The 22413-nt window shown below is 47.4% G+C and overlaps 1 protein-coding gene across 4 annotated transcripts in view; it reads right to left on the reverse strand.

The window, feature by feature from the left end:
- The window catches only part of RYR3 (ryanodine receptor 3), a 2047168-nt gene that overhangs the window by 833254 nt on the left and 1191501 nt on the right, over positions 1 to 22413 (reverse strand). For all 4 annotated transcript variants that reach the window (XM_085627314.1, XM_085627313.1, XM_085627312.1 and 1 more), the window contains one exon: positions 5549 to 5624. In XM_085627314.1, the coding sequence (XP_085483440.1) occupies positions 5549 to 5624 (76 nt within the window). The remainder of the gene's footprint in view (positions 1 to 5548; positions 5625 to 22413) is intronic.

Genomic DNA, 22413 nt, shown 5'->3' on the forward strand with positions numbered 1-22413 from the left:
AGGGGTAAAAATAACTATTCCAACTCCAAAGAGTGCAACAGTAGGGAAAATGTTGGATATCGTAGGGGTAAAAATTACTATTCCAACTCCAGAGAGTGCAATAGTAGGGAAAGTGTTGGATAGCGTAAGGGTAAAATTTACTATTCCCACTCCAGAGAATGCAATAGTAGGGAAAGTGTTGGATAGCGTAAGGGTAAAAATTACTCTTCCCACTCCAGACAGTGCAACAGTAGAGAAAAGGTTGGATAGCGTAGGGGTAAAAATAACTATTCCAACTCCAAAGAGTGCAACAGTAGGGAAAGCGCTGGATAGCGTAGGGGTAAAAATTACTATTCCAACTCCAGAGAGTGCAACAGTAGGGAAAGCGCTGGATAGCGTAGGGGTAAAAATTACTATTCCCACTCCAGATAGTAAAACAGTTGGGAAAGCACTAGATAGCATAGTGATTCTATGAACATTATAACCAATTCAATAATTTCTTATACAAAAATTGCATGTTAACAATGTTTTTAAAAAAAAAATATTATTAAATACCAATTATGTAAAATAAATATTTAAATAAATAAATGTAAGTTACATCCCACACTATTCCCCCTTTAACACACAACACACTACACATACAAAATACACAATAGATTTAAATATCAATGTATCTCTTATTTACAATTAATAATACATTCTTTATAATTAAAATAGTTATTAATTGACTAATTAATACATATTAACTACGAAATTACAAATATTCACCTATTAATTATTAATTAACAATACATTAATTAGCAATAACAACAAATAAAATACAATACTAAATTATTTATATTTACTATATTTAACTAACTAATAACAATTAATTAATAATAATTACAAATAAATAAAAAATATCATTCTTTATTTTATTTTAATTACATCCCACCCTATTCCCCTATAAACCCACAACCCACTACACATAAAAATTCACATAATTAATTTAATTATCAATTAATCACTTAATAAAATTAAATCACCACTTAATTACTAATTAACAATTAATTAATTAACTATTACATTAAATAAATATTATAAACTAATTATAATGTATATAATTAACCAAATAATAACATAATTTTACAATTAATAAATAATTAACAATTAATTAATCTATTAATAAAATTAATTACCAATTATTAATTAATTACCAATTAATTAATCATAAATACCAATTAAACAATACATATTAATTAATTAATTATAATTAAATTACTTCCCACCCTATTCCCCTATAAACCCACAACCCACTACACATAAAAATTCACATAATTAATTTAATTATCAATTAATCACTTAATAAAATTAAATCACCAATTAATTACTAATTAACAATTAATTAATTAACAATAACAATAAATAAATATTAATAATAAACTAATTGTAATGTATATAATTAACCAATTAATAAAATAATTTTACAATTAATAATTAATTAACAATTAATTAATCAATTATTAATTAATTACCAATTAATTAATCATAAATACCAATTAAACAATACATATTAATTCATTAATTATAATTAAATTACTTCCCACCCTATTCCCCTATAAACCCACAACCGCTCTGATACTAAAACGCTAAATTAAATTTAAAATAATTATTAATCTCTAAACATTTATTTTTAAATGTATTAAAATACATTACAATAATCTTTAACATACAAATAAAATACATATTAAATTACATTACACTCAATAAATATCGATATTATTGACATCGAAATTTTTGCTTACGATATTACTTACATCGATATTAATTACTTCGATATTATTAACTTCGATATTACTTACCTTGGGATCGATATTCTGTCCGTCGATATTCCTGACTTCGATATTCTGTACCTACGATATTAAAAACACGATATTATTGTAGGTCGAAATTTAAAACTCGATATTTTGGCTAAACACCCCGGGCAAAAGGGCAGCACATCCTCCACCGCATCCCACAGTGAGTGGGAGTAACGGACCAAAAGGCAAGCGGTATTTAAAGACCGCAGTCCCAAACTCAGGGACGAGAACAGTTTCTTGCCAAACTGCTCCAACCTCTTGGATTCCCTATCCGGAGGAGCGGACGGGAAGGAGGATTGGGAGGTTGAGGCCTGGATAACCAGGCTCTCGGGGGTGGGGTGGTGGGAGAGGAATGTGGGGTCACCCGGAGCAGGGCGGTGGCGCCGGGCAACGTTCCTGTCCACAGGAGGGACTGTGGAGGGCTTGGACCAAGTGCCCTGGAGAATGTCAATGAGGGCCTCATTAAACTGCAGCAGAGGCTCAGTGGAGCTTGCTGTCGTTTGAAAGACCTCGGTGAGGACGTTAGTCCTCACAGCCACAGCAGGCAACTCGAGCCCTAGGGCTTCGGCCGCCTTGCGCAGCACCACAGAAAAGGCTGCACCTTCCTCCGAGGCCACAGTCGGAGGAGAGATGAATCCAGCATCTGGAGAGGTATCCAAACCGCTGGCGTCCCCCAATTCCTCTGCCCAGTCCTGAGACAATTGGGCCTGTTTGGCCAGAGGGTCCTGAGACCCCTCCCAGTCGCCCTCATCATCCGATTCCTGGTAGACAGGAGGAATGATCGGAGCCGGACGGTGGATGAAGCGGTCACCCATCGGTGCCGGTAAAGACGTCGGACGGCGCCGTACCTGCGCCGGGTCCGGAATAGGGCTAAACTGAGGCTCGACGCCGTGCGAGGACGGCGTCGGGGGCGGAACCGGTGTCGGCGCCGGCAGAGGAGGCGTCGTGAGGTCGACCGGCGCCGGCAGAGATCCAGGCCCGGATCCCTCGGGGACCTGCGGCGTCGGGGCCGGAGCCCTCGACGGCGCCGGGGCCGGAGCTGCCGGCACGCGAGGTCGCCCAGTCAACCCTGCGGGGCCCGAAGGCGCGCCGGCAGGCGTCGACGGCGGAGCCAGATTCCTCATGGCCGAGAGGAAGGCACTGACCTCCGCCGGAGTCGCGTCCCAGGGACCGGAGGGTATGGGGACGAGCGCGGCTCCTGCGGCTCCGACGGAGCCGCGGGGGTGGAACCACCCGGACCCTCGGCCAGGTCGCGCGACCGGCGAGGGGAGTCCGAAGAGCGAGGACGCCGCTTGGAATTCTTAGAATGTTTGGAGTGACGGGACTTACCCAAAGATCCCGACGAGCGATGTCGATGGCTGCGGCTCCGCGAACGGTCCTTGGACCTCCTCCTGGACCGGGACCGAGAGCGACGCGGAGCCGAGTGTCGAAGCTCGAGTAGCTTACGGGACCGCTCCCGCCTAGCCTTCGACGTCAAGGCCTGACAGTCGGGGCACGACTCCGCGTCGTGGTCGGCCCCCAGGCAGTACAGGCACCGGTGATGGTGATCCGTTATCGACATCAGTCGGTGACAGGCGTCACAATGCTTGAATCCAGGCATCCTACCGGCACCAGATGTCGAGTCGAGTAGCCGAAAGAGGTCAAAAAGTTAGTCAAAAAGTGACTAGGGGTAAGCTCTTCCCGGATCGGTGCTTACTGGCGCGGAAAAAAGAAGAACTGACGTCAGCGCGCGAGGGCGGCGTCTAAGTTCTCCGACTACGTCATTCCAGCGCACGACGCCAACGACGGACGCGGAGCCGCAGACGACGCCTAGCGACGTGCAAGGGGTATTGCTACAAAACTCTTTCCGGATCCAGCCTGACACCTGGGGATATTCTAAGGTGAGGAATCTAACTAACGTGTTTCTTTCAGATTGTCACACCATGCACCCCAAGGCATTGAGGGAGTGATCCCTCAAGCTCCTTGCAGTCGACATGAAATGTCGCAATGGTCACAATCCCATTTAAGAGGAAGGTCCTGGGATCAGTTGCAGAACCATCGATCTTTGTCATAGTCGAAGTCGTCTGGGCATTCAGGTAAGTCGCAGAAAAAGAATAAGAAGTCGAAGAGGTCTAAGACTTCACTCCGTCTGTCTAAGTCATCTGAAGAGGGAGTGTGGTCATTCGAGGCCTGGCTCTGCGGTTGAGCCTGCACAATGGGCAGGCTCTATACCTCCCTGACTTTCCCGTAGCTGGAGCGACCTCCGCCCAACTCGGAGAGTTCTATGAGGACATGCACCTCATAACTGGGCAGCCCTTTCCCACGCCTTGGGCTTAAGGGTTCAGGGTGTAGTCCCTACCGGTTCCTCGCCGGCAGATCCACCCTCGGCACAAGTTGGGGCCTTTGGATTCACAGATGGATGAGCAACGGCACCGGTCATACCATCTTGTCCTTACCTGACGCTGGTCCCACTGCTGACCTTCCTGGCACCAATGGCGCCCTCCAGCAGCATCATCCCCAGTTTTATCTCGACTCTGGCACAGAGCCAAGGGGCATCGTCCAACACCGACTCCGGTGCCAACTGGAGCCAGTCCTTTCTGGTCAGAGCCTGAGCCCTATTCATCTGAGCTAGGACTTGGGGAAGACTGGAAGGATCGATTCCACCCTGAAGAATACCAGCCCCCTAGACCCCAACATGGACTGGTGTGAGGAATTGGTGGATGTCAGTGGACTGGACATCTCTCCAGATACTGGCTTGGTCTCAACTCCTAACATGGCTAGATAGGAGGGAGCCTCCTTTGCTATGGTGGTGCAGAGGGTGGCTGAGGTCCTCTACCTTCAGTTGCCTTTTGTGGCTGTCAAGACTATCGTCTTGACAGAGGTGTTTCAACTGGGAATCACCCCTAAAGAGCAGCTTCTCCCATTTAATGAAGCCCTTATGGACATCCTGCTTGCGTCCTGGTAAAAACCCTGCACAGGGGCTCCTGTGGACAGGACAATTACCTACCATCACCCCGTGGGACCCTTCTTTCCTCACCCAGCACCCTAGCTCCGAGAGTTTGGTGGTCCAAGCCTCCACTTCACGTATAAATTCTGGTGCATTCCCTACCTTCCCACCGGATAGGGAATCGAAAAGGCTGGATACCTTGGGGAAAGAAAAGTTTTCTTCAACCAGCTTGGCATTGCGACCTGTAAACACTACAGCCTGTCTTTCACTCCTTTCGTGGCCACAGAAACGGCTGCCAGCTGTGTCTGAGCCTGATCATATTCAGTCTCCGTGCCTCCCCGTGTTTCCCAGAGCTGGAGTGACCCCCACTCAACTTCTATGAGGACATGCACATCATATCTGGGCAGCCCGTTCCAGCGCTGTTGGGCCTGCGAGTTCATCACCGGCGGATCCAGCCTCAGTCGGGCCCCTTGGATTCACAGTTAAATCCAGAACCTGTTGTACCACCTTGACCATCCTGATGCCGGTCCCACTTTTGATGTTCCCTGCACCCTCCAGTGGTGCCATCCCCATTCTTAGCCCCGACTATGGCACGGAGCCGCAGGATTGTCATCTGGATTGTCGTCTGACGCCGACTCTGGTGCCAACTAAAGCAAGTCCCTCCCATAATGTAAATAAGTTAATATATATACTCATATTTGACAGTAGGCTTGTTTCCTCCAAGTCTTGCGCAGGATTCATAGTCTGAAAAGGAATGAGGCTATGTATGAGCTCTCTATGGTACAAACAGTTTATTCAGTCTTACCTTTGCTGTCTAGTTCCATTTTCTTCTTTCGAGCCCAAATGTTATGATAGTTTTCTGCCACAACCTCAACCATGCCCTGCAAAAGTAATGAGGTGGTAGAAGTTAAAGTAAAAAACCAGAAGAAACTGGCAGTAGGCAATAAATTAATAATTGAATAAGATTTTTTTCTGATTCTAATTTATGCCTCTGACTCTTCATCTCCACTCGTGATCCTTGGGAGAACACCTCACTTAGCTCTATGCAACCGACCCGCCACTAGGGAATTACATGTGGGACTGAATGGAGAGGCAGGTTAAGTATAAAAAAAAAAAGTATAAAAGAGGCTTGTAGAGCGCTCGAATACCAAAATGTGTCTTGGCGCTGTGGTGTGTGAGATTAGCAGGCGAAGCGGGTCTTGTAATGCACAGTGGTTTGTTCTTATACCATCTTCACCCTGTATTCCACTTCTTGAAAAGACCTTCTGGTCATGAGCTGCCATTTGGGAATGAAAGATACATTGATGGGCATCATCTGTAAGTTCTAGTTAGTGGTTTTAGTACTTCCTCCAGGCCAGTGATTTATCTGCTTTGTTTTAAGTTTTTTTCTTGCAAGTTTTTTGTGTTTATACCAAATGTTTGTTCCAAATGTAGGTATTTCAACACAATCTTTGTCAGAGCTGGTCTCCGTATTAATGAGGGGGTAATGGGAAGGTTTGGTTATTGAGGATTGGTAAGGAAGGAGCTAATGGAAGGGGATGAGAAGGGGATAAAAGTTGCTTTGGATGAGTCATAGAAGAAATATCTAGTGATTCTCCTCATGGGTACATGCTTTCACATGATGGTAGTCATGAGTGTAGCTAAAGGCATACTTATTTTGTTTGACACGATTACTAAAGATATTAACCACTATTCTCAATTTGTGTTTCAATGTAGGTAATTTAGCCCAAATATGCCAATGACAAATAAGAAATTAGTTACTTACCTGTAACTCCAGTTTTTCAACATTAATATCTTTTATATATTCACACGCTTGAATACGTGTTCACATGCTGGGAATCCCCGGTACATTAAAATAGCAGTGTACAGGGTACAAAGTACAGCATACAGTATTCAGTGCAAAAATGGCCATAAGCCTGAAAAACAAGTTACTTACCTTCGGTGACGCTGTTTCTGGTGGATACAGTGTCTGCCTGTAGATTCCTCACCGTAATATCCCCTGCGCCAGCATTCCGCGGAATTGTTTTTCTGTAGCTTTCCACGCCGACGAGGACGTCACAATGCTACGTCTCCGCTCGCGACTCCGCATGACGTCACCGGAGCCATAAGAGAGCCTCGTCGGCATGATGACGTCAGTTCCACCCATTTTTTCCATGCCTCCGAGGCGAACAGGTGGACGACACTAGATTCCAAGTATACACAGTACACAATATTCAAACAAATACACAGTGTAAAATCAAAAGGAAAGCTAAAGAATATAAGCATTTCCTATAAATGTACCAGATAGATAGAAGATACAATATAAAACACATGTCAAACAAATTAACCTTTAGGGTATACAAGGGTGGACAATGGGGAGGAGGGTCAGTGAGGAATCCACAGGCAGACGCTGTATCCACCAGAAAAAGCGTTACCAAAGGTAAGTAACTTGTTCTTCTGATGGATACATCTGCCTGTGGATTCCTCACCTTATGAATAGATTCCCACAGCAGTCCCACTCCCGGAGGAGGGTGTCCACCCTTCTGTACCAAAAAGTCCTGTAGGACAGAGCTCGCAAAATGACCCTCCCTCCTCATTTCAGAGTCTAAGCAATAATGCTTTGCGAAAGTATGGAGGGAGGCCCAAGTGGCTGCCTTACAAATGTCCACTACAGGAACACCTCTAGCCAGAGCAGAAGTTGATGACTTGGCTCTAGTAGAATGAGCCCTAATACCTTCAGGCAGTTCCTTACCAGCAAGGGCGTAGCAGATCATGATGCACAAGATGATCCATCTGGATAAAATGTGCTTGTGCACAGCCTTGCCCTTCATGCGTCCAAAGTAGCTCACAAAAAGCTGATTGTCCACTCGCAAGTCTTTAGTCCTGTCCAAATAAAAGCTCACTGCTCTTTTAGGATCCAGGCGGTGAAGTCTCTCCTCCTCCTTGGAAGGGTGAAGGGGAGGATAGAACACAGGAAGAGTAATGGACTGCCCTAGATGGAAAGGAGTAACTACCTTAGGCAGAAAAGCAACCCTGGTCCTGAGGACCATCCTTTCAGCATGTATGGTCAAAAACGGGGTTTTGAGCTAAGAGCTTGAAGCTCACTTACCCTCCTTGCTGAGGTAATAGCCACAAGAAAGACCATTTTAAAAGACAGAAGCCTCAAAGAACAACTGTGTAAGGGTTCAAACGGGGAACCCATCAAGAAAGTCAAAGCAAGATTTAAATCCCATTGAGGAATAACAAAAGGAGAAAGTGGAAACCTATTGGTAAGGCCCTTAATAAATCTCAAAACAATGGAAGACTTAAATAAAGACGGCCGACAAATAGCCCTTAACAGTGGTCACAGCATGACCCTACTGGGCCAAGAAAAGTGAAAACAGAAGAACATCTGACAAGTGGGCCTTTAAAGGATCAATGGATCTCTCTCCACACCATTTAACAGACCTAGACCATCTATAGGAGTAAATAGACTTAGTGGAGTGTTGCCTGGACGATAAAATAACATCCACCACATCCGGCAGGAGAGAGAAGGAACTCAGGTTGCCCCGTTCAATCTCCAGGCATGAAGGTGCAGGCTCTGGATGTGGGGGTGTAGAACCTGCCCCTGCGACTGCGAGAGGAGGTCTGCCCTGAGAGGGAGACGGAGCGGTGGGATGAGAGGTGAAGTAGAGCTGTGCACCAAACCCTTCTTGGCCAATCCGGAGCGATCAATATAACTTGGGCCCAGTCTTGGCGAATCTTCCTCAGAACCTGAGGAATCAAAGGTATGGGAGGAAACGCATAAAGGAGATGCAAGCTCCAATTAATCTGAAACGCATCCCCCAACGCTCCTTGCATCGGATACTGGAGACTGCAGAACAACAGGCAGTGAGCGTTCTCGTGAGTGGCAAATAGGTCCAACCAAGGAGACACCAACATCTGAAAGATGTGATGGACCACCTCTGGATGAAGCCGCCACTTGTGATCGGCCGAGTAATGCCGACTGAGACTGTCCGCATGAACATTCAGCACACCGGCCAGATGATTTGCAAATACACAAATCTGATGGTTCTGAACCCAGGACCAGAGCCGCAGAGCCTCTCGACAGAGATGATACAACCCTACACCTCCCTGTTTGTTGATGTACCACATCGCGGTAGTGTTGTCCGTCAGGACCTGAACCGACTGACCGCGAAGGGAAGGAAGAAAAGCCTTTAGTGCCAAACGTATTGCCCGCAATTCCAGAAGGTTGATGTGAAGCAACATTTCCTCTGGAGACCAAAGACCTTTGACCTCCAGATCCCCCAGATGAGCACCCCACCCTAGAGTGGAGGCATCCGTGATCACCGTGGCCACAGGTAGAGGAGACTGAAAAGGCTTGCTTTGAGATAGGTTGCCCTGCACACTCCACCAAGTCAGATCCGCTGCAGCATCTCTGGAGATTCTGACTGACTCCCTGAGATCTCCGTTGTGTTGAAACCACTGCCTGCGGAGGCACCACTGGAGTGCCCTCATGTGCCAGTGTGCATGACTGACCAACAGTATGCAGGAAGTGAACAGACCGAGCAGGCGAAGGACCTTCAGGACCGGAACAACCGCTCCACTGTGAAACAAAGAAATCATTTCCTGAATGTCGAGAATTCTTTGTGGAGGAGGAAAAGCTCGACACACAGTAGTATCCAGTACCGCCCCTCTGAACAGGTTGTGCTGAGAGGGCACCAGGTGAGATTTTGGCACATTTATTGAAAAACCCAAGTTGAACAACAGCTGAGCTGTTACTCGCAGATGATGAAGCACCATCTCTGGCGACTCCGGTTTGAGCAGCCAGTCGTCCAGATAGGGGAAAACTGGAATCTCCGAGCCCCTGAGATGAGCTTCCACCACTACCATCAACTTTGTGAAGACTTGAGGTGCAGTAGTAAGACCAAATGGGAGGACTGCAAACTAATAATGCTGCGACCTCACCGTGAAACGGAGATACTTACTGTGCGACTTCAGGATGGGGATGTAAAAATACGCATCCTGTAAATCGATCGACACCATCCAGTCTTCCTGTTGCAGCGCCAGAAGAACCTGAGCAAGGGTTAGCATCTTGAATTTCTCCTGCTTCGGGTAAAAATTCAAGACCCTGAGGTCCAGAATCGGACGCAACCTGCCCTCTTTCTTAGGGATCAGGAAATACCGGGAGTAGCACCCCTGACCCCTTTCCTGCTCCGGAACCACCTCTATCGCACCTTTTTGTAGTAAAGCAAGGACCTCCTTCTGTAGAAGAAGCAAACAGTCCTCTGAACAAAAACCTTGGCAAGGAGGGTAAGGAGGAGGAAATTCCCGAAAGGGATGGGCGTACCCATTCTCTACAAGGTTTAAAATCCAAAGGTCTGATGTAACCAATTTCCAACCCTGTAGAAAGTGAGACAACCGACCCCCTACAGGACCCCCATGATCCAGGATGGGGGATCTAGGGCTGCTCTCCTGCTTTACCAGGGGGAGCAGGGGAGGTAGAAGAGGAGGAGGAGAGATTGCGGGCAGAACCACGTTGGCGACCTCTGGTTCTTCCTCTATATGACATAGAGTGGATTTTGCTGCTGCTGCTGTAGTTGACGCAAGCCACGAAAGGAAGATCTCCCAAAACCACTGAACTTTTTATAACCAAACCTCCTTGACTGGGTTTGCAATCCCAAGAACTTTGCCGTGGCTCTGCTATCTTTAAACCTTTGAAGAGTAGAATCAGCCTTCTCCCCGAAAAGCTTTGAACCTTCAAAGGGCAAATCAAGAAGGGTAGCCTGAACATCCGGGGAAAATCCAGAGGATCTAAGCCAAGCTTGTCTCCTGGTAACTATGGAGGAACCCATAACTCTGGCCGCTGAATCAGCCGTATCCAGGCCCAATTGAATAACCTGTCGAGCAGCAGCCTGAGCAGCTGACAGAACCTCCATAAAATTTCCCTGCTCTTCATCAGGCAACTTGGGCGCCAATTGCTTCACCGAATCCATCAAAGCATGTATATAATGGCCCAACAAACAGGTAGCATTGGTTGATTTAAGTGCCATGCTAGATGTAGAAAAGACCTTTTTAGCTGACTGCTCTAGCTTCTTAGAGTCCCTGTTGGCAGGAGCCTGAAGAAAAGCGCCTGAAGTTTGTTTAGAGCAGGACGCTTGCACCACCAAACGTTCTGGAGACGGATGAGAAGAAAGAAAAAGAGGGTCCCCTGGAGCTGCTCTATATCTTCTTGCCACAGATCTAGACACAGCACGTGTAGATAGTGGTTTACGCCACACATCCATGATAGGCTCAGTTAAAGCCTCATTAAAGGGCAACAAGGGCTCAACAATTGAAGAAGGTGAATGTAAAACTTCAGTGAGCAAATGAGGCTTATACTCAGCAGTAGGTAATTGTAAGTCTAAAAGCTCCTCAGCCTTTCTTATGACAGTATGATAAGGAGCTACCTCTTGAGGTGGAGAAGCCCTTGACGAAGAAAGCTCCCACTCAGGGGAGGTGTCCAGTCTACTTGCCTCCCGAATTCCTTCAAATTCATCCACAGATTCATCTATCTCACCCTCTTCAGCCTCCTCTCGCTGATACTGCTCCTCCTCCAATAGTCTCTGTACCTCTCTCTTTGAACGAACCCTTGGTTGCGGCATCAGCGGCGCCACACATGGCGCCGACAGTTCCGGAGCCGGCGTCGAAGGAGGATCCGAAGGTGGAATCGGCACCGTACGAGGCCGAGAGGCAGGCCCACCAGACGGCACCAGGGACTCCATATACGGCGTCGAAATTCTCGGTGCCTGAAACTGCCATGACCGCGCCGTCGGCATGAAAGGCACGAAGGGTGCCTGGGCATAGTGCTGAGGCATGCCCAAGTTGAAGGCCAGCGGACCAGAAGGTGCTCCGGAGGGGAAGGCTACCTTAGCAAAAACTCCATACATTGCATTTAAAAAATGCGTTGGATCCGAACCTGGAGTTGGAAACTGTGGATATTGAGTCGAGCCAGCATCTGAACGAGGAGTATCCGACGTCAGACCAGCCGGATGCACTTGCGGAGTCACAGGTTCAATCTCATGGGCAGGAGAAGGATCATCCTGAACAGGTAAGCCCTCCGAATCCGGTGAACCTCCCGGCGCCGGAGACTGCGCCGGAGTGCCTTTTGGAGAAGGAGATCTCTCTGGAGTCACACGAGGAGATGGGGACTGCGAAGGAGACACAAAGTCTTTCTGACGATGTCGAGGAGCCGGGAAGGAGCCCTCGACACCTTACCCTTCGTCGAACGGCGCCGAGAACCATGCCTTCTCTTCTTCTTGTGTTTCCTCGACTTTGATGCATGCGAAGTCAACATATTCGACTTCGTCTTAGATCTTTTACGTCCTCTTCCTTCCTTCTTTGCCTTTGCCATAAAAAGCTTGGCTTCCCGTTCTTTAAGAGCTTTTGGGTTCACTTTCTACAACTGGAACAGTCTTCCACGTCGTGCTCCGACGACAAACACCATAAGCAATCTTCATGGGGGTCAGTGATGGACATGTGACCCCCACACTCCCTACAGGGCTTAAACCTAGACTTCCTCGAAGACGACATCGCAACTGCAACAGTTAAAGATGAAGGAACAACAAAGTAACTCAACAAAATATGGAGAGTCCTAGAAAACCGTTACGCGTCAACGGCGCGGAAAAAAGGGAACTGATGTCATCACGCCGACGAGGCTCTCTTATGGCTCCGGTGACGAGCGGAGTCGTAGCATTGTGACGTCCTCGTTGGCGTGGAGACTAAGGAAAAAAAATACTGCGGAATACTGGTGCTGGGGATATTCATAAGGTGACGAATCCACAGGCAGATGTATCCATCAGCAATATAGTACATTTAGTAGCACTTGCACCTCATTTGAAAACACCCAAACTTCAGCCAATGAGGTGGAGGTGGAAGCGTAAGCTCTCCTACTCCTCCTAGAGGTTCAAATTTGTTCCAATATCAATGTTGGAGAAGGAATGGTTTCTTAACTGTAATCCTAGTTCTTTCCTTGGAGAATTTCCATTGAAATCATAAACACTGAATAGTTCCACCCATGTAAGGGGATCCCGGAGAAGTTATTTCAAGGTCAAATCTACTTCACCTTACCTCAGAAAGGCCAGGAAACATTTGTGATTGACATGTTGATATGTTAAATTTGTGCAGCCTTAAAAACAGGCTATATTGGCAATGTTTATGGAATTACTTTAAAATTTAGAAGGAAAAGGGTTTGTGGCTTCGAGCCTGAAGAAGATGGCTGCCTTAAGTGGAAGCTTTGATAGCCGAGGCGAGATCAAAGGCAGTCTCACCCTTAAATTTGCTGATATCCCCTCAAAAATGCCAATACAAGTGCCCCGGACATGTCCCCAAGTGTTCAGCTGGCCCAGCCACAGCAGCAGCTGCCCAGAGGACACACTCTATCCCGACTCTCCAGACCTGAACGATTGGCTATGTGGCATGGAGATGGCAGCTCCACGAGGATTGACTAAAAACTAGGTGCCATGCTACTAAACATTCAACAAATTTAAGGTTGGTTCTAAAATCATGCAAAGAGATGCCCCTGTCACCCAGCCCTGCAGCCCTCAGCCTTGTCTACCGCCACTCACCTCTCATCCGCTTCAGTGCACTCCAGAGGTCCGCCATTACGGGCCACATAGCTTTGTGCCTATGTCACCACCTAATTGAAGCACACTCACCACAGCAATGTCGGCGCATTGATTAAGGCATATTTATTAAGGCTCGCACATCCCCTGTGAAGGTACAGCAACATTCAAATCAGTCCAGCGTCCCCAGAAGCCCCGGGGAGAGCAATAATCACAGCAGGGCATGGAGAAATGTGAAAGCTATGACTCACCGACATCCCAACTGAGTAGCCTGTGGGCCCCCATGCTGACTACCACGACGCATGCCCTCTTCACCTACAGACCAGCAGGGCTCTTTGTCCTCTAATGCTTTGGATAAACACTACATTCTCACTTACTTCAAGCAATTGAGTTGGGGCCTGCAACTGCGCATGCTGTGCGTCTTAATCTGCACACCGGAGGCCCGCCATTACGGACCGCACCGTATCACTCCTGCTTCAACACCTAATTGAAGCGGATCGTCTGCACATCCACCGGAAATGTCAGCACTTTGGTTAAGAATTTTATGAAGGTGCTTTGATTAAGGCTTGATTAAAGCTTCCCAGGAATCGTGAAGTGAGAGATAACTGCTGCAGGGCAATCCTGATTGCCGCAATGCAGGTCCTTATCAGCTACAAACCAGTGGGGCTCTTCGTCACCTAATGCCCTGAATAAATGCTTTGAATGCTCGCTAAATTGTCACTTCCCCAAGCGAGTGAGTGGAGAACTGCAACTGCACACACTGGGCATGTCATTCTGCTTTTAACAAATGCTGCATGCTATTACATGCTATTCTGAACCATTCATCAGGAAATGCAACCAAAAAAAGGATCAGCAAGATATTTTTGTACTATCTAAAGTAGAAGTCTATGTGATACTACAAGGTGTTAGTTCACAACCTGAATACAGTCCAATGTAGACCCGAGCAGACAGAGGAGGACTGCTAAACACCCTTCTAAGGTCCCAAAGCCTGAAATAGTTCAATGTCTGAGAGCCCAAAAACATGTAGAGACTATAACAACTATGAAACCATCTTCCCACCGGTAAGTGTACAGGTAAAAGATGATGGCATACTGCTGATTGTATATGGTATTCCCTGTACACCGCTTTCTGCAGCACTACGCCATAACAGTTCTGTACATTTATACAACTGCAGGGTTGCTTAAAGTACATTCTGTAAATTTATAGCGGGACACCCACACATTCACTAGAATGCATATTGCAATAGTGTTGCCCTGGGTTCTCGGTCATTAGCAGAATCTAATTAGCCTGGGCTGTATCCACTCAAAAGGCTATAATAAGAAAACATTATGGCTGACAAAAAAGACTCCAGAGATGCAAAGAACCACAAAGCATAACTAAAAAGGGATAAAGAAGACCCTCCAGCCATTGAGTCACCTGTTAAACCCAAACAAACCCAGAAAGTCAATGAGAGAATTGATCTAATTCTTTGCAATCTCTCTTCTCTCCAAGAACTGGCTCAAAGCACCAAAGCAAATACTGATTTCTTACAAACTTACATTTCTGCATTGCGTACTACCCTCGAAACCCTACACGTACATATTGGTGAAGGCTGAATCAAGAATAAGTGTGCTGGAAGATGAGAACCACAAAGATAAAAAAAATCACTGACCAGAGTTAAACAGCTCAGCACCCTCTTAAGAACCATTGCTGACCTAAAAATCAGAACTAGAGGAGGAAATCAAAGAATTTTTGGTTTACCTGAAGAGACAGAAAACCAAGCTTCCTCCTGCGTCTCCTTCCTTGAACAATGGATTCCGAAAACTCTTGGTACCAAATTTGAGAGACCATTCAAAATCGAAAGAGCTCTCAAGGTGCCCACTGGACCTACCCCAGGAGCAAGAATCCCTTGCCTACACATCTATAGACCACTCAGAAATCCAGCACTCTGAATCTATCCTGCTAAACATTAGGACATCAAAGATGCCAATATGGAACGACAACAAGATCTGAATAGCCTGAGATTATTCTAAAGAGACTGTCTTCAGAATGAAAGGTTTTTTAACTGCGGAACTCTCTCACTACCCTGAACATAAGCTTCTCCTTCATCCTACCAGACAGATTCTACATCATCAACAGGGGGAAAACTTTTATCTTTGATGACCCCGCTGAACTTGAGACCTACATCCAAAACCAGAAACATGAGGACATGACTACTTAGCTTTCTAAGCAAATCTGCAATCAATCTATGATCAATAACTAACAGCCTACTGAAACATAAGCTTAGATGATCATAACGGGGAATGCACAGGGAATCACTGTAAACCCTATCATCCTCTCTTGAAAGCTCACACTCACATTTTCACGATCTTAAGAAACCAAGATTTTGCCACCTACTCCTATCTCCATGGAAGCAGATTTGTCCCTTATACATACCCAAACCCCTATACGATAAACGTGACTCCTATGATGAGCCCTGTGGTTCTACAACACTACCTTTCACCACCACACTTGCTCTTTCATAAACACAGCCCTACTCGGCTCTAGACACCCCCCCCCCTCACACTGTGGCTTTGGACCACACTCTTCCGAACTCTACACTGATACATGGTCTAGGAGGAAGGATATAGTAAGGAAGATGGTCTAGAAGGAAGGATATAGTGTAAGCAGATATCCATCAGTAGATCACACTTCCTCCAACCCTTAACCTCCAACCCTCAACTCCGTCAGCATCAATACCCATCAGTAACTTACATACCTTCCAAACCTCAACAATTACATCACAAACAAAGTTTGCATTCAAATTGTTATTTGCTCTGTGCATGTTTCCGTACAGGCTCCATAACCTACAGTTTACTGGCTTAATGTACATGTTTTTATGATTACTTACATTTTCAGCACTGCGTTAGCTAATGATTTGAAATCTATGCGTTCCTTAACATGGTATCAGTTCGCTCGTTTAATTACCTAATCCATTCCATACAGTTACCTTCCCATCATTATTTGTGGCCTAACCAACAAGTTACTCACCTTCGGTAACGATATATCTGTAAGAAACATAGGTTAGCTATAGATTCCTTATCCTTAAATTAAAATTACCCCCAGGCATCAGACTGGATCTGGAAAGTTTTTTGTCAGCAGTACCCCTGCACGTCGGAAGGTGGCGTCAGTCGATTTCGCGTTCGTCGTTGGCGTCGTGGTCGCCGGGAGGACGTCGCGGTAGCTACATAGACGCCGCTCTAGTGCGCTAAAGTCAGTTCTGTACACGACTTTCCACGCCAGAAGCGCAGAGCCATGCACACTGACCACTGGTGCACAAAACTAGGGCCCTGAAAGGAAGTCCTTAACCCTAGAAGTCAGTTCGCAGAACGGGGAGGATGGGTGGGATGGTAAGGAATCTATAACTAACTTATGTTTCTTACTGAAGGTAAGTAACGTGTTCATCTGAAAGAAACAGTTAGTTATAGATTCCTTACCTTAGAATAGATACCCCAGCAATACCAACCCCGGAGGTGGGTCTAAACTAAGCTACCACCTGGAAGTCCTGGAGAACAGAATGGCCAAAGAAGCTGTCTCTCCGGACTTGGCTGTCCAGGCAGTTGTGTCTAGTGAATGTGTGCAGCGATGCCCACGTAGCTGCCTGACAGATGTCATTAAGGGGGTCTCCACGTCCCAAAGCAGTGGAAGCTGCCGTCACCCTGGTGGAATGTGCGTGCAAGCCCACTGGAGGCTCCTTCTGTGCCAAGGAATAACAAGCTTTAATGCACAAAATGATCCATCTAGAAATGGTCCGTTTGTGCACATCCCAACCTTTTTTGGCGCCCACGTAGCCAACAAAGAGCTAGTCATCCACCCGGAATTGTTTTGCGCGATCCAAGTAAAACGAAAGCGCACGTTTTGGATCCAGACGGTGGTGCCTCTCTTCTTCTTTGGAAGGATGCAGAGGCGGAAAGAAGGTAGGCAAAGTGATGGTCTGTCCAATATGGAAAGGAGTAACCACTTTGGGAAGGAAGGAAGGAAGGACAAGTTCGAAGGACAACCTTGTCCAGACGAACAGTCAGAAAAAGAGGCTTAGAAGAAAGTGCTTGGAGCTCAATCATCCGCTCACTCACCCTGCGCGCAGAGATGACGGCCACCAGAAAGGCTGTTTTTAAGTTTAGAAACCTAAGAGGACAGTTATGTAGTAGCTCAAAGGGAGCACACAAGATATGTAAGAACCAAGTTCAATTTCCACTGGGGCATTACGAAGGGAACAGAAGAAAAAAGATGAGTATTGCCTTTAAGGAAGCGATTTACAACAGGGGACTTGGAAAGAGAAGGCTGATCAGGAAGTGTTAAAAAAGCTGAAATGGCCAAGAGGTAGCCATTTAGAGTGCCTAGAGCAGAGCTCTGCTGGGCCAAAGAAAGGAGGAACAAGAGGACCTCAGAAAGAGGGGGCGGAAAGGGGATCCACAGCCTTTGCTGTGCACCATGACACAAATTTGTTCCATCTGCAGGCGTATACCATCTTAGTGGAGGGACGCCTGGCTGCCAAGATATCATCACAGACTTCAGGAGGCAGGTCAAACGACGTCAACTGCCGCTGCTCAATCTCCACGCAAGGAGGTGAAAGCTGGACAGGTTTGGGTGGAGGACCATCCCCTGCTGCTGCGACAGAAGATCCTCCTGAAGAGGCAGTCGGATCAGAGGATCGATGGCCATGTGTAGCAGCTCGGGATACCAGACTCTTCGTGTCCAATCCGGAGCCACAAGAATGACTTGGGCCCAGTCGCGCTTGAACTTCTTCAGCACTCTGGGCACAAATGGTATAGGCGGAAAGGCATATAGAAGACTGCAACTCCACTTGCGACGAAAAGCGTCGCCAAGTGAGTGCCGCCTTGGAAATTCCAACGCGCAGAATTGCTGACAATGCGCATTTTCTCGGTGGCAAATAGATCTAAACAAGGCTCTCCCCACGGTTGAAAGAGACCTTGCACCACCTCCATTCGTGATCTATCAGGTACCTGCGGCTGAGTTCGTCCACCCTGGCATTCAGAAAACCTGCCAGATGTTGAACCACCAGGGTTATGCCCTGATGTTCCAGCCATGTCCAGAGGCGGAGAGCCTCTTGACACAGGGTCCACGACCCTACCTCGCTTTGTTTGTGGCAGTAGCACATGTGGTGGTGTTGCCCGTGAACACCTGCACTACTCTTCCCCAGACAGAGGGAAGGAATGCTTTGAGTGCAAGACGGACAGCTCAACACCAGAAGGTTGATGTGGAGCCTGGACTCCGCTGGAGACCAGAGGGCTCTGATCTCCACCGCCCCCATGTGGCCAGCCCATCCCATAAGTGATGCATCGGTCACCACTGTAAATTCTGGTTGGGGAAGGGAGAGGCATTTGCAGTCGACCCAATCCTGGTTCATTAGCCACCACTGCAATTGGTGTGCAGTGCCCTCCGAGACCTGGACGCAATCGGATAGGTTCCCCTGATGTTGTGCCCATTGGAACTTTAGGTCCCACTGCAGAGCCCGCATATGCCATCTGGCATTGTCAACCAGCAGAATGCAGGAGGCCAGCAGGCCTAGTAGCCTGAGAGTCATCCTGACCGAAATCCGGGATAGAGGCTGAAAGATCAGGATCATAGCCTGAATATCCTGGACTCGCTCTTCGGGAGGATAGACCTGAAACTGCGTTGTGTCCAGAACCGCTCCGATGAAGAGGAGCTTCTGAGAGGGAGTCAGGTGTGACTTCGGCACGTTGATAGAGAACCCCAGCCAATGCAGGAGGTAGACCGTAGTCTGGAGGTGGGAGATAACAGCCTGGGGCGAGCCCGCCTTCATCAGCCAGTCATCGAGCTAGGGGAAGACTGGAACCCCTGATCTGCGCAGATGAGCTGCGACCACCGCCATAACTTTCGTGAACACCTGAGGGGCGCTGGTAAGGCCAAAGGGAAGCACGGTACACTGAAAGTGCTTGTGGCCTACCGTGAACCGCAGGTAACGCCGGTGGGCCGGCAGGACAGGGATGTCCTGCAAGTCCAAAGCTACCATCCAGTCTTCAGGGTTCAGGGCAGACAAGACCTGAGCTAGGGTCAACATTTTGAACTTCTCCTTCCGGAGGAAGCGGTTGACGTTCCTGAGATCCAAGATAGGACGTAGGTCTTTGTCCTTCTTGGGCACCAGAAAGTAGTGGGAATAGCAACCACGACCTACTTCTGGGACAAGAACTTGCTCGATGGCTCCCTTGGCCAAGAGTGCCGAAACTTCCTGTTGGAGAAGGGCCAGATGATCCTCCGACATGTGATGGTACTGAGGTGGCATGGTGGGAGGGGTAGTCTCGAAGGGGAGGGAGTAGCCCCTTCAGACGATCTGCAAAACCCACCTGTTCGACGTGATGATGTGCCAGTGGGGGAGGTGAAGGCAAATCCTGGCGCCCACTGGCAATTGGTGGCCCTGAAAGGTCAGACTAGGAGGATTTGGAGGATGCTGCGGGTGTGCTGTGGTGGACTGGCCCGCCTGCTGGCCCCCAGAACCACGGCGGTGGTTCCCACGTCCCCAGCAATGCAGGGGCTGAACAGCTTGAGCTGGCCTGTGGCTCTGGGCAGGACATGGCAGGGCACCCCTTCTGTAGCTACGAAAGGGGCGAAAAGCAGGCTGCGCAGGGCGGGTGGTGGAGAGGCACAAGGACCTGGCCGTAGCCCGAGAGTCCTTAAACCGGTCCAGTGCGTTGTCTGCCTTGTTGCCGAATAGGCGACGGCCAACAAAGGGTATATCCATAATAGTGGATTGGACATCCCCTGAAAAACCAGTCGACCTCAACCAGGTGTAACGTCAAAGGGCTACCGACGTGGAAATCGTCCTGCCTAGTGAGTAGATGGAATCCAGCCCACAGCAGATAGTAAACTCTGCTGGGTCTCTTCCTTTGGCAACTGCACGGGAGAGTACGGCCCGGGCCCCCCCCCGGGCACTGGGGCAGCACTTGCGCCACCGTATCCCACACAGAGTGGGTGTAATGGCCCAACAGACATGCAGTGTTTACCGACCGCAGTCCCAAGCTGGAGAAAGAAAACATCTTCTTCCCAAGATGGTCCACATTTTGGATTTCCTATCAGGTGGTGCGTTAAGGAACGCACCTTTGGAGGTGGAGACTTGGCCCCCAAGCTCTCAGGGGTGGGGTGTTAGGGAAGGAAAGTGAGGTCACCCGGGGCCGGGCGGTGGCATTGGGCAATCATCCTATCCACAGGAGCCCCTGTGTTGGGCCTGGACCAGGTGCCCAAAAGGATGTCTGTTAGGACTTCATTAAACGGCAGCAGGGCTCCGAAGAGCTCGCAGCTGGTTGAAGCACCTCTGTCAGGAGGTTAGTCCTGACCACCACCGTAGGTAGTTTGAGGCTGAGAGCCTCGGCTGCCCTACGAAACACCACTGTGTAAAACGCTCCCTCCTCCATAGCCACGGTAGGAGGAGACAACATGCGCAAGGTCTGGTGAGGTATGAAGACCACTGGCTTCCCCCAGTTCCTCTCTCCAGTCCGGTTCACAGCCCAACTGGTCAGTTAAAGGTTGTACAGACCCCTCCCAGTCCTCCTCACCCTCCTCTGGCTGCCAATCTGCTCTAAAAGAGCCAGTCTGATGCCTGGGGGTAATTCTAAGGTAAGGAATCTATAACTGTTTCTTTCAGATAAGCACTACAATCAACTGTAACCCCTTGTATGCCAGCCTCTATATGTCAAGCGATCCACAACACTGCCCTACTTAACCCTCATTTGTATTCTTTTCTCCTTTCTATTAACCCTCACTGCCTCCCCCCTCCTTCCCTGATCCACCCCCCTCACCTCGGGATATCCCAAATATACAAGCTCGGGTCCTGTGACTCTAAACATCATCACATCAGCCAGGATTTCTGCACCCCATCCCTACCTGTCAGACACGCACATTTGCGACAAAATGCTATATAACAAATACCATGTCTACTAACACTCTTAATGTCCTATCACTCAATGTAAAGGGCCTCAATCAGCTGGTCAAAAGAAGGAAAATAGTAGAATACTGTCACAAACTGAGAGCCGATATCCTCCTGTTCTAAGAAACCAGAATACACAAAGATATAGCCTGAAATCTCCTAAACAATTGGTACTCACATCTAGCTTGCTCTCCTGATTCCAAAACGAAAAAACAGGGTGATCACAGTCTGTGCCAGATCCGCAAGCATTAAAGTAATCAAGAACATAATTGGTAGAGAAGGTCGCAGGGTCATCTCCCATATCATCAACAAACAACCAGGAACTATTTATAGTGAACATATATGCGCCAACTGCAGACTCCCCCACTTTTTGGATAGACAAAAGGTTACATGAAATTCCAAATGGCTCCAAGATCCTACTGGGTGGGGTTTTCAACCTTCCAATGGATCTGACCCTGGACAGACTATAACCATGCAAACACCAGCCTGGGAAATCCCACACACAAATGAAAAAACTTACTGCACACAAAATCTTAGTGATATCTGGAGACTTTTAACCCAACAGGTAGCGCACTCACTTTCTACTCAAACCCACATAATTCTCACTTTAGGATAGACTACATTCTTTCCAATTAGAATCTGACCCCATTCTGTTTGAACCCCAAGATTGAACCTATTATGATATCTGACCATGCTTGTATCTCAATAGACGTTACATTATCTAACGTCCAAAACCCTGACAAACTTTGGCACCTCAATTAAGCACTTCTAAATGAACTCACTAGTATAGAAGAAATAAGATCCTCCATTGTTAGCTTTTTCCATGAGAACACCTCTACAGACATATATCCTGAAACACTCTGGGAGCAATGAAAGCCACTTGTAGGGAAAAATGATTAGCATCATGACCAACATAAATAAAACAAATCCCTGGAGGAACTCGAATTTAAAGTCAAACAGCTAGAGTGCCTCTTCTCGAAACACAAGTATACGTTCAATAAACTCATGTCTTTAAAATATCAAAATAATAAACTAATAAGCAAGAGAATTCATATCTGGCTAAATACCTACAAAGCAGAGAAGCTATGGGAATTCAGCAAAGGCAGGAAATTCCTTGCCAATTATCTAAAAGTGAAAAGCCAAAGCTTCTCAATCACTGCACTCAAAAGCAAATCAGGTAAATCTGAA

The sequence above is a fragment of the Triturus cristatus genome, chromosome 9 (genome assembly GCF_964204655.1).
Source record: "Triturus cristatus chromosome 9, aTriCri1.1, whole genome shotgun sequence".
NCBI lineage: Eukaryota > Metazoa > Chordata > Amphibia > Caudata > Salamandridae > Triturus > Triturus cristatus.